Here is a 14,399-nt window from a genome sequence, read left to right as displayed (position 1 = left end):
GAACCTATAGTTCCCGAGATACAGCTCTTTGAAACGTGGCGGACGCGCCCTTTTTTGCGTAAAAACCGAAAATTGAAATTGCGATATCTTGAAAACCGTTGGTCCGATAAAGTTAAAATTTGAAATTTTGGCTTTAATTGCTATGAATCACCCATATACCAAATTTCATCAAAATTGGAAGAGGTAGGGTTTAACTCATTGGGTGATCTGAGATGGAATGACCCTATAACACTATTAATACCGGTTACAAATAACACAATAAAAGACTATTTTGTAACACATATCTTTGCTTTCTCTCCTTAGTCACATGCGCTTGGTGTAGACTTGCTAGAAGCATGTTGTCAGAGTCTCAATCTGCTGGAAAGTGATTATTTCGGACTTCAATTTTACTCGCAAGACGATGTGCCGGTGAGTATAACTTTACTATTATTTCAAGTAGTGTTGTGACATGTGCTAGATTTGTTTGTTCAATAAACTGGCTTTCAAATGTATTTTGGATTTATTTTAAAGAAGAGAGTTTTGAAGTGGCCTGTAAATGAAGCATGTAAGCCGTAAATAACTTTGAACATTTTGCACTTGAAAAAGTAAAGTTCTTCCTTATATGGTTATTTACCAATAGAACAAATGGTTTTAGTTTTACAATAAAATCACTTAAAATTCCTCTATTTTACCGTCTATTCTAGCCTATCTTACATGGATAAACCAACATTGCCATTGCCCTATAGAGAATAGAAAATAACTTTGAAATTACACCCCTCTAAAGACAATAATGGTATATCCAATTTATGATCAATATTATCTAAATGATAGTTACTTTTAGGCAATATAATTCTGTAATGCATTCCCAGTTCCCCTGAAAAATTTAGTAATGGGTACTACTGTAGGCATTCAAACTGATGGTGTACATAATTTCATATTTCTTATATAATTTTACAAAGGACAAACAGACAAACAGGATATTGAAGTAAACCGTAATTTTAATACAATAACAAGGACTCTGACATTTTGTTTAATTTCCACATAATTAAAAATTAATTACTTAATGAGTCACCATCCTTTTCAACCATATTATTTACCAGCTTCAACATTCATGTACACATTAATGTTTGTAACCTAATGTTTCAGTTAGAGATGATGTGGCCCCGTGGGTGATAATATAAAGCAAAATTTTAATTTACTATGGTATATTAAAATGAATTAAAAAATATGAATACAGTATAAAATAGGGATAAAAATTAAATCAACTTTATTCAACATTAAAGCCATTTTTTTGGTAATTTTCTTTTGTAATAGAAATTTGTTTCAACATCGACATACATATTTTTAGAAATTTAGTAAATAATAAAATTTAATAAATTTCTCTCCTTTTTCTAAAATCAATGTTTAAATCAATAGTAATTGTTATTAATTATAACTAGGTATCCCAATGTAAAAATTCAAATTAATGATGGTACTTTTTCTTTCAGTTAATCAGAAGGAACTTACTGAACATAAACTTTTGCAATTTAAATGATTGAAATCGGATTATCCATTCAAAAGTTATGGTCCGTTAAAGTGCCCAAAAAACAGTGATTTTTGCTTGAAAAATTGCACTTTTTCTAATTATATTTGAACCCATTTTTGAAGGGTTATAACTTTTATACTAATAATTTTAAAGTTCTTATTTTTTCCAAACCCATAGATACAACAGAGTTGTACAAGAAAAAATTTTTTTTGGGTGTCCTCGACATTTTTTTTTTTAGATATCGCCCTACAAAATTCGTCCGAGGGCTTTTTACGCGTGATTTTCCCAATGTCTCAAAAATGCCCAAAAAGTTCCTGTCTTTAAATGATTCATAACTTTTGAACCAATGTGTGAATTAACTTCTTTTTTTTTTGCATTGCATAAAATGTAATATGTATTTTAGTAAGGTTATTTATATTGACAGGTAGGTAATTCTGAAATACAACATAAAATATTGTTAAAAAATGTTAAAATGTGAAAAAAAAAAATTTTGCGTTAAAACACTGTGTGGGTATTGTTTCTTTTCATCAAATATTATTTTTCGTAAGTATACATTTGTTTAATAATTCTAGTATTTAAAGTTATATTTATAATCATATATTATTTTAATTGATTTTCGAACCGCCAAAAATAAGAATTAAGCCCGTGCTTATTATGTGTTCGATTCCATTTGGAGCGCCGGGCCGAACGTAGACTCGGCCGCGCCTACTACAAGTTAAGTTATATAGGCCCCTAGCTGCTAACTAAGGTCTAAATAAAAGCCTGACGCTAAATTCTGCCTAAGAAATATCGGGAAGAAATTTTTTATTTAACAAAGTAATTACCTCAATGGTATAATTGTAACATGTTTAATTTTATTTCCCTTTCGATTATTCTAACCGAAAGTTGCACTTTGAATTGAAATATACGGAATAAAATTTAGGCCTAGAAACAGCGTAGACATACAACGGCAACACAGGCCAAAGCGCGTTTCGGCCGCCTACATAGAATGGCTTACGGCCGCTGCATAGCAAAATCAAAGCTTCTTAAATTTCTTCGGTACATTTCTTCCTAACGTACTTGCTTTATATAGTAGATTTATAAATATTCCACTTATTAAATAATTTAATAAATCGGTAAAATTGACGTTTCGAAGCAAATATTCCATGAGAGGCGACATTTTTCGACATGCCTCGTGTGCGGCGAAGACTAGTTCAGAAAATGGAACAGTCCACTGCAGGGGTTATCCAATCATTAATTAACGCGCTAATACATGCATACCATGCACATTGTCTGGGCGACGGTAATTTAGTAATAAGCGGAGAACTGAATCCCCCCCCGTAAGGAAAATGGTAAACACTGATATTTATGGTAGGGATTATTTTTTTCAGTGGTTGGTCTTGTTGGCCTCTTCGCACGAGGTCCACGCAAAGTCAAATAAAACGATGTGGTTTATCAAACAGAAATATAAATTAGCTTCAATTCAATACTAAATTAGCCAGATTTTGATAATGAGAAAGACTAAAAAATTCAATTTTTATCGTTAAAATTGACATTTGAGGCGGATGTACATAATAATAATAACCGATTTACATATCAAAATAAAGAGTATTTAAAGCCTGATAACATGCAACAAAAATTACTCCACCACCTATTATGGACCTCGTGCGATCGTGTTTTGAAAATGGGTAGGTGTTTTCCAAAGTTATTTTTAGCGCGCGGATTTCGGCTCGCCGGCTTTTGTACCTCATTTTTAACTCGCGTTTTCTATTAAAATATTTAATAAACATAGATTAAAAATATATGAAAATAATCCCTTAAACAAGATCTTTCCAGACATATAATTTTTATTCACATGTGTATATCAGAAATAGTATATTTTTAACTTCAAAGACACGTCACTTTTTGAAATTTCACGAACGTGTTAAAATCGCGGTAACGAAAATCCGCTTCATTGGGATACCTATTATAACACCAATGTGTAATGAATGCGTTTACTTGTCATTGTGTAATATCTGCACCTCTGGCTATTTATCTAACCTCTTGTCATACCTAGGCTCTTCCTGCTAAATATTATTTTAATTGATCCCTACTACCCAGTAACACTATATAAACTTGACCAAAGCACTTGACTCAGTGTCACTTGTGATTGGTCAATTCAAATTAAAATATAATTTGAATTAACACTCTAGGATTCATGACCAGATGAATTCACAAACATGAAATTTGATTACATTTTTTGTAAGAAATTAATTGAATAATAATAATTTAGTTGAATTAATTAATGTGAATTGCTTCGTTGGAGCCATAACAAATTCTTGATAATTTTTATGGAGTACAGAAAAAAAAGATAAAAGAGTCAGCTAATTATATTTCATATATTTTTAAAACCCATTTGATTACAGTTAGCTCTCCCAATCCCGGATTCTGTGAACACCAGAAACACTCCCAAATCCAGACTTTTCTTGAGGTCCATAATGTCCCAATTTCTTTTTTACATTCAGAATACTAGACTTTACAAATAAACCAGACATATTATTAGGCTAGCCCAAGGGTGTCTGGTTTGGAGAGTTCTAATTTATTAGACTTTTACAATTTATTAAAACATTTAAATGTGTGAAACTTTGCAAAGCATTGTAGACTCTCCTATAGTAAGATCAGAGATTCTATTTAGTTATTTCATTGTTTTACATTTTTTTTAAAGCAAATTGGAAATGATATATTACATTGATTGCATTACTTTTATACTAAAACTACTGATTAATATAACAGATAGAATACTTGGAAAGAGGAGTAAAAAAGTGGAGTGTTTATTAAATTATAATAATTTTATATTTTGCAGACGTGGCTGGATAGTGAGAAGATGATTATAAAACAATTGGCAGGTACGTCGTGTGTTTTAAATTAATTTTCACTTTTACTGAACTTTGAGAATTTTGGTCAATCTCACTATGTACAATTTAATTCTTGGTCATGAGTAACTGATCATGATGTATAATTTACATGTGTGAACATACCTGTTATGGTCAGTTTTAACCAATTAATTTTCACTTTACCTAATTAAATTTGAGAACTTTGGTAATTCTCACTACCTAATCCTTGATCATGAGTAACTGATCATGATGTTTTATTTACATGTGAACATACCTATCATGGTCAGTTAACAGAGATAAAGGATCTCTTTGTATTATTACAGATAATACCAGTCTAGATTAAAAACCTCATTTAATTGCTTTTGAAGTAGGAGTTGATGTGCTGTTCGTTTTCTTTATCACTGATAGTTTTCAAGCATCAATTTTCAAGTAGATTACAGGACTCCAAAAGATTCTTTTTCAAGGCAAAAATTGTCCTTCAAAGTTGTTTCACAATAGAGTTCAAACTTAAGCCTCCTTATAAACTAAAACCCCATATTTAAATTAATTCACAAAATTAAAATTAGGTTTCAGTACGAGAAACATAAAAGTATGTCATGTTGAACAATCAATTTAAATTTTAAGAAATGTAGTATTTCAAAATGGAGTGTCTACTCCTCTATACATTATGGTTTAAAAAGTAGGACTGCTAAGTCTGTATAATTTAATGTAGTACCCCATTATACAATTGATAACAATTCTGACAGCAATTAAATGATATTACCGTAATACTGTAGGTTTTAAACACAAAGTGAAACACCATGATTTCCAGGCAAGAATAATATTTAAATGCCAACACTGTCATTTTATTCTTTTCAATGTTTAAGTTTCTTTAATTAAGCTCTGTCTTATTTGTAACAACAAAATGTGATGTGCCCATATATGGACATGATGATGTCATATCACTACCATATTTGGACACATCATACTTTTTTTGTCAAACTAGTTTGATAGTGTAGACAGAACTATAGAGCACAATAAGAACCATATGTAGTACATTTTCTTACGACTAGACAGCTAACTACCATGTTTTCCTATATAATATGATATGACTTACATACTGTACACTGTGAGCATTTTGTAACATATTATAATGCACACAATTGTTCCATGCTTTTGACCTTTGAACTTGAACTTTATACCTTATAAATTTTTTCGCCCAGGGTGGTGATTGTCTATTTTTCGGCTATTCTTTGTTATTTTTATAGGTAAATTATTTCCTGATAGTAGAAACCGGCATCATAAATATGATTGCAATCTGTGTAGTAATGTATTAATAGAGGAAAATTGACATTGTTTTTATGACATGTGGTCCTCCAAATTTCAGCACAGTAGAACCAACCCCTATTAAGCAAGACACCTTTGGAACCTATAAAAGTGTTTCCAACTTTCCTTAATAGTGGTGTCCCCTTAATTGGGGTTGGCGATAGTGTGAAAACATACAATACCCCTCCTTTGAGACATCTCTAATCAGGGGATACTATTAAGGGGGCACTTTGGTGGAGAACAAACATTTTCTGTCTTTGAAGAAAGAATTTGTTGTTGAAAATAAGTTACAAAATACACAATATATTGCTCGATATTATGCAGAATTATTCAGTTGAAAAATAATCTGGACGTTGACGTATTATTGTACATTAAGTTTTACTGACAGGTGTTGGACGGACTGACTGGCGACAGAATTTTAATCACATCATAAATTAAATAAAATTATAACAATCTAGAATTCATACAGGTGTATAAATTGTCTGTCTCGATTCATATTAGCCTAGCGTCTATCAAAAACCACCAGGGGCTAGCCATCTTTTCACTTGCCGTTCGGGCTAGTGAACAATTAATACTGTATCATGCATATTATCGCGGCCTATTCACGAAAAATCATTAATGACGAAAAAATTAAATCAATTGCGGATTTATAGGAGGCCATAATCGTTAGATTTTCATTCGAAAAGTCTTAATGCATTATAAAATAATATTAGTAGGATAAAACAGCCATGATAGACTTCAAGTAAATCATGATCTAAAGGATACCGCCATGTATGTAAAGCAATAAAGAAAATATTGAACTTATCATGAATGTCTGTAGTCTTAATAAAATTGTATGACTCATCTGCGGTTATTTTTAGATCAGATATGAAATATCATTTGACTTTCATTTGTCTGACTATTAATCGTTTTTATTCATTTGTTGGCGGAAGAAAAATGGTTTTTATAATGACCTTGAAATTTATTACCTTGTAATCGCAAACTTGTTTATTTTTTTATTTTATTCAGTTGTCAACCTACAGCGATGAAACCGCCAATAACAGGTTGTGAAAATATGTATATTGTCTTTAACCCATTGACCCCTAAGTTTATTTTGCTCCCCTGGGACCCAAAAAGCATATGTCATATAATTAACCCTAACTTTTTTTCTAAACACAGACATTAAAAAAATTAAAAAACAAAAATAATACAAAGGACATTTTATTTCCAAATATGTTATCAAATTTGTGTTACAACTTATTTTGGCGGAGTATGGATTATGCAAATTTTAGAAATATTTTAGGAAAATTATTAAAAATTTGTAATTTATCTTTGACTACCAAATGCACAAAAATTAATAAATATTTCATAATAAAACTCATCTCTTCATCAGAACCTATTTCTTCTCTTCAAAATAAGACCAAACTTGACCATTATGAATGACCGGTTTCGAAATTATGAAGAAATTAGTAGACTGACTCATCCGACGATGACCATATGGGGCCTAGGCCTATCGGGAGCCGCCCCGAGAGCGTCCTCGCCGCTGTTTGTTCACCGGGAATGTTAAAAAAAACATCCCGAAAGCGACTTGGAATTCGCTATTCCCACGCGCACCGGCATCCCTCGGGAGCTTAGTCCGCTGTTTTAGACGTGTAGCTTGCAGAAAATTTGACGAAAATGCGTCGAAAACTTATGAAATTAAAACAAGTTTGGTATCAAAATGTTTGTCAAAAGTTATGCTTCAATAAACTGACCTTTGCGCAGAGTTTGAACAAATATTTCATGCCCATAATGCATCTGACATGTCAGGGTTCATATTACAATCAAAGGTAAACAATATGGCGCGGCCCTCGTGAGGACATCTTCACGACTTTTCTCCGGTAGAAAAATCACATTTTTACATGGAAATATGACGATTTAGACACTGTAACTGATACATAATCTTTATTTATTATACATTTATTGTATACAAGTTTCAAAATAGTGATTATTAGAAATAAAGATGGATTTTAGACGATTTTACGTTGTATGTTTAGGCCTAGATTCATTCAACGCGCCTGTCGCGTTTCGAACAGCGTGCTTCGAAAAACGGTTATATTTTCGAATTTTATTTTCAAACTAACTTCAACAATTGTTTTTATATATTTAGAAGCATATTTTTAAAAAAAAAGTTGTGAGTATTTTGTATAATTTGTTGTTACGATTCATGCACAGCAAACTGCGCATGTAAATTCGATTTACTTTTTTTTTGTTGAAAATTTGTTTACAATGACCTTGACTTTTAACCTTTTGAGCGCTTTAAGCGCTTATCGTGGTGAATCGGTTAATGGTTTTCAATAAAAAACGCTTAAACCATGATCGTTTTGGAGTCGCCGGTTACCAAAGAAAGTCCAATCTAAACAATTTTTAATGTCACAGTTAAATTGTGATAAAGCTGCTTAAAATTATCTCTAGTGCGAACAATGGTCACATTTACAACAGATTTACCGTTGTTGAAATCCAGTGCGAACAAGGCTTTAAACATTTTACCCTAAGCATTCCTGTACGCAATTAATACTGCAGTGTAAGTGAGCTATTAATTAAAACCCCAGCTATTGTTTAGACATTGTGCATTTAATGACTTAACTCAACAGCGTTTATTGCATGGCTGTTTGTACAGCCCTACTGCCTCACTATCATTGTGCAATTATTATATGGTTTACCACCAGTGTCTAAACACATACAGAATACTGATATTTTTGTCTTAAATGAATAGACTTATAGATAGGAAAAGAAGAAAGAATTGAACCATATCAGTCTGCACTTTGTAGATATTCTTTGTTATAAATAGATAAACATCTTGATAGTAGGAACACCCAGTTAGAAATAGCACAATAGAAAGTTATGAATTTATATTACTGATTCATATCTTTGCTGCTTTTGAAGAAATAATTTATTGCACAACCAAGCAAGCCCAAAGGATAAGTATGTAATCTCAAAATTGTCCTTGCTAGTAATGTATTTGGAGAATTGCCAAACGAACTATTACAATTATTAAAAGTTAATAATTTTCCTAGGAGCAAGTAAAAAAGATGGAAGAGCATTTTGCTGTTCAGTCTTCTAGCTACCTACCTTCTTGTTTATTTTAAACCGAACTATTAAAATTATTAAAAATTAATAATTTTCTTAGTCCGTAAGTGAAAAAGATGGAAGAGCATTTTGCTGTTCCATCTTCTTGCTACCCACCCTCTTGTTTATTTTAAATTGATGATTTTAAAAAATCTCATATATATATATATATATATATATATATATATATATATATATATATAAACAAATCAGGCATAGAACATTAATTCTAAACCGCCCGGTAATATACTGAAATTTAATTAATTAATTTGAAACGATAAAGATGAGGAAATCTGTGAGAATGAGAAAAAGTCGCCCCAACCGAGACTCGAACTCGGACCGCCTGCTTGATATGCAGATGTCCTAACCGTTAGACCACTGGGGCTTTCACGGTATTGTTCGAACTCGATAGGATAGCGACTCTTTAACATTCTCGGCGTGGTACGGCGGAACAGCACTAGTCCTCAGTTATCTATTATATAGAGTATGTAGTAATAACAGTATACAATAATGTTGGCACGGGTTTTCCCCAATTTAAAAAATAAATTAGAGCTTGGGGTGTCTGAACTTAAATCGGCAACCAATGCAAACATTTTTGTTTTTACAGTATGTCTTATTCTAAAACATTATTCCATTAGGTATTATCTGTTTCAACAATCCATACACCGTTCCTGATTGTTGCATAGCAATTGTGATTAATAACGACGATATCTTAATCGCCATAGCAACTAATGGTAAATTCATGTTGAGAAAGCAATCATAACAATCCCATCAATTTACAATCCATTTTATAACATTCTTTGACAAAACATTTCATTTTAAATTACTTATCGTTTTAATATATTTTATCACTTATATTTGCGCTTGACATTAAGAGCCATTTTCAAATATAATTAAGCACCTGATGATATTATTAATACCATTATAAAAATGTATTGTATTATTTATAAAAGATATTGCAATACAAAAATCTCAGAATTTGTATATAATAAAGTAATTAAATTTAGTCATTGATATGATATCTCTGAATGCACTTTTTTTATTACTACAAACCTTTGCTACAGTGTAGTTGTCAACAACAACCAAAATGGTTAACCCAACAAATCATGTTTTAGTAAATTAAATAATTAACTACAACATGAAGTAGAATATTGACAATCATCAAGTCTGTTATTAGACTAAAAAGTAATTATTTTGATAGTTTATAGTAGTATTCCAAAAAAATTTAGATCAGCTAACAATGTGTTTACATTTTCAACTAGAAATTTCAACGTCTATGTACTAGCAAAATATCTAGTTTGTTAGGTTGAATTTCGAGCCCTGTTAAGTGTTAATATATTTTTGTTAACACTTTTGTTGCGGATAACCCATGTGATTGTAAGAATCTTTTTTTCTCAAAGTGACGAGTTCAAATCTAGATGATATAGAAATTGATAGAATATCTTGTTTTATTCAATGAATCCGTTAAAAGTCTCTCATGTAAAGATGCATGCAAGAATGTCCAATATGCTTCAAGTTCACTTTAGTAGATAACAGGGATCTTGATGCTTTTTCTTTATGGAGATACTTTTGTTGACCTTGTTGCTAATGGACCTACTTATTTATTGTAAGTGCTAACACCATGTTCCTGAACTATATCTACAAATTGCTTGAGATGGCAATGTGTGATACACATTGCATCTGTTTATGTCTATGCTTGCTGTCAATGTAATTGGGTTTCACACAGGCTATTGCGTTCCTAGCTTACCCGAATAAACTGGCAATAATGTATCTCTCCAAAGAGAAAAAATAGAAAAGAAGTATAGCACCCCTATTGGATAATGATAGTTTCTAGACCATCTTCAACCACATCCTTAAAGCTTGGCTCCCACTTGGACAAATCGCAAGTGTGGTGCAAGTAATTTGACCAATCACGATACGATGGATCATCCAAACTGTCACTTGTGATTGGTCAACTACACTTAAGTTGTTCCGACGTCATTTCGTAAAAGTGGGGACCAAGTTTTCGAGAAGATGTCTGTCTCCTAAACTCCTAAAATAATATCCTTCATTGGCCCTCCTATTTGGACTTGATAGAATGACTGTTATATTGTGCTTGACAGTCAATGCATCTTGCAGATAATGATTACTATATATTCATACATTTTACTTTATTTCCTTTACTAAATTGCCCGTTGAAATGCACTTAAAAGTGAAGTACAAATTCTACACACAACAGTCGCCAAGTTTTGCTGTAAAAGTTGTGGACACATCTTTGCAAGTAATTTATCAGGCAAACATGTTTCAAATCTGATTGATGGTTCTGGCAAAAACTACAATTCAGGATAATTTATTGTTTCTGTATATAAATGCTGGCTCTATACATTATTAAAGGGACACTTATTAAAAGGACACTTATTAAAGAAACACTGATTAAAAGGACACTTATTAAAGGGACACTTATTAAAAGGGACACTTATTAAAAGGGACACTTATTAAAGGGACACATATTTAATAGGACACTTATTAAAGGGACACATTGATGGGACACTAATTAAAAGGTACACTAATTAAAGGGACACTTATTAAAGGGACACTTTTGAATCATTTTCTGCCAACATCTTTTCGCATCCTACCATCAAAGTAGATGTTCAAAGTCTATGATAATAGTAGAATATTGAAACCAAATTATGCTTGGTAAATTATTAGGACAAATTAATAACTTGTTTGTTTGATCGTCGTGCATTTGAAATAACTCGGATGAATTAAATCTATTAATACGTTGAACTGACATAATTTTGAGACATAATTTGGTGGCATACATAGATTGCTTACTGTAATTTGTAAACATCATTTTCACTGGACTATGATGCTTTCATTAGTCATAAGTTCCACTGCTATCGTGTTTTATACATAAACTCCTCTTCGTTTGAATTCATCATGCTCTGTTTACAACAGACTTAAAGGCCAATTTACACAGACGAACAGTAATGGTAAGGAATAACATAGATTCTATATTTTTATTAACCGTTACTTTAAACATGCCCTTTTTGATTGTTTATTATAAAGAAGATACTTGAACAAATAGCAGAGATCATATAGCTTTATTGAAAATATTACCAGACACACAGAACAATATGTCTAAATTGCATTAGCATATAATAGATCAGTCACCGCGTTGCTGTAGGCAATGTTTTATTTAAGCATATCTTTCCTAATACTTTCAAGTTTCAGTACTTCTGCAAATTTGTAACAAAATTTGTGTAAGAAAATGTTGTACTTTCAAATCCTTGACCCTTCAAATGGAAATACAATTTAAAGTATAATTTAAACAATTTTTTAGAGCTATACAAGAATTTTTTTTTTGTCACATAAAGTTTGATAGTGTAGACAGAGCTTTATGATTAAATATCAAATGCTAGTGAGCATTATTCCATGATTGGATTATGACATTACCATGTTTACTGTGCTTGCTAGTTCTCTTTAGTTATAAAATAAAAATTGTTAGCTATTGTTGTGATCTACTATCAATTGTCTGTTGTCAGCATACTTTGATTCTATGCTTTGTGCAAGTCCTTTGTTATTCTGGAGTTGTATTGTCTTTTTTACAATTTCCAACATAGTTTTAGAAAATAGTTTGTTAAACGTAGAATAAGTGTCTGCCATATGACCTTGTGCTGGAAAAACATCCTTTATATAGATGATACAAATCTGTTTTTAAATTAAGCATTTTTATGCTGTATGAAAGGAACCCAGTATTGCGAGAAAAAAAAAAAGCAGTTCCGTGTGCTTAAAATACTTTTGCAAATTTGTCTTATATAAAATGTAGGTTTATTTCAGAGAAGGACTTTTTTGGAGTAAATGATTTAAAATATATAATAACAACATATTAGTTATACCAAAGCTAAGTTTAAGAGGTTCTTTCTTAGGCACATGGTTATGATATTTTCAATGCCTTAAAATATTCTTTTAGCTGGGTGGAAGGTTTTTAGGTGGGGTGACTCTGCCCAGCACATTTACAGTACATCCAAGCAATCTATACTCTTACAGTACTACTAGGATTCTCTACATAATAATATGATTTAAATATAACAACATTTTGTTTCTAACGTTAAACCAGGTCACCCATACTGTAGTTGTGATTGAGATATTTGCTAGGCCTTAAAATAAGCTTTATGCTGGGTGGGATGACTCTACCCTCTACCCTGCACAACTACAGTAGATCAAGCAATATACTACTACAGTGCTAGGTTATCTACACAACAATTTTACAGTACATTGTTGATATAAAGTTTGCGGTACACCATATATATGAAAATAACTGTTAAGTTTCTCAACGTTTCGATCAATATGCTTTGATCGTCCTCAGGAGTGAGAATGAATTCTCATTTGATTTCGCCATGCAAACCTTCAAACAATATATTCTACATTATAATCCTGGCTTTATAGGTTTCAAAGCTTGTTATAATTGTGACTGATAGAGAGTTGACAGTATTTATAAATTCACTTTTGAAGAATTGGATCAAAAATCTTAATGAATCATGATTGATACAGGTTTATTCTTCAAATAAGAATTTCATGAGAAAGAAATTTGTATTTATTCAAATAAACCAAGTGAGAATTATTTAATCCTTCCATCAATCATGAGAACAGTAATCAGCATTTTGATATCTATTTTCACTCTATTTCAAGTTATTTAACTGACTTTAATATACGGTTTATAATGCTTTATCAATAATCTTTCTATTCCACTTCTTCATATCTTTCTTATTTCTATTTACACTCTATTCGAAGGAGTTTTCCGATTATAATGTTCCATATACTGATTTATTAATAATATTTCTATTATAATAATTCTTTCTTTATGTATTTCATCTCTCCTCCACTTATCTTGTTCCTCATTTTTCTCTAATTTTCATGCTTCTTCACTTCATCTTTCTGAACTTGAAGTAAAATAGAGTTTAATTTAGATTTGTTTGTATATTTGTTTGTGTATGCTGACTGACATTGACAATAACATTGTCTAAAGCTCTATCTACACAAACTCTATCAAACTTTATGTGACAAAACAAATGTGATGTGCCCATACTGTACACGATGATGTCATATTACTACCATATTTGAGCATATCACTACCTTATTTGGGCACATTAATAGTTCGATAGTGTGGAGAGAGTTTAAAGGGGGGTTCCGGGTTTAAAATGAATAGTAAAAAATGTAAAATATATTTGTTTGTCTCTTGAACGGTAAAAGTTTCAATTTATATAAGTGCCCAGTGAAGCAGAACGAAGGCTGTGAAATCAGGCCAGATTACAAGTGCAGCTACGGCAAAATCACACTGTGGTTACAAAATAGGAAATTCGTGAAATGGTCCGTCTTCCGACGACTCGTTATCATTAACCATATCAATTACTTTTGTAAAATTATACTTATCTGATGTAATTTTAGTCGGTCTTCCCATTTATAAAGTCAATTTTTTATGAAAATTCATCAAAATAGTGAAAAATTTGATATGTTTGCACTTTACGTTTGCCGATTTTCGCACCGACTTAGGGAAAAATCAAAATCAATGAAGCGTAACGTATACTGTACATTCCTGCTGAGGATCGGATCGAGCGAGACGACGATACACGTGCTCTCTCTGCTGCCCATGCCTGGCATCGTCACGTGAT

The 14,399-nt window shown here is 31.6% G+C and overlaps 1 protein-coding gene across 2 annotated transcripts in view; it reads left to right on the top strand.

The window, feature by feature from the left end:
- Positions 1-14,399, top strand: part of LOC140048509 (FERM, ARHGEF and pleckstrin domain-containing protein 1-like) — a 69,435-nt gene that overhangs the window by 17,760 nt on the left and 37,276 nt on the right. For both annotated transcript variants that reach the window (XM_072093239.1, XM_072093238.1), the window contains exons 3-4: positions 304-408; positions 4,326-4,368. In XM_072093239.1, coding sequence (XP_071949340.1) covers positions 304-408; positions 4,326-4,368 — 148 coding nt within the window. The remainder of the gene's footprint in view (positions 1-303; positions 409-4,325; positions 4,369-14,399) is intronic.

This window comes from Antedon mediterranea, chromosome 5, assembly GCF_964355755.1.
Source record: "Antedon mediterranea chromosome 5, ecAntMedi1.1, whole genome shotgun sequence".
Lineage (NCBI taxonomy): Eukaryota > Metazoa > Echinodermata > Crinoidea > Comatulida > Antedonidae > Antedon > Antedon mediterranea.
The sequence above is the reverse complement of the archived record's forward strand: the minus strand, read 5'-3'. Positions and strand labels throughout refer to the sequence as shown.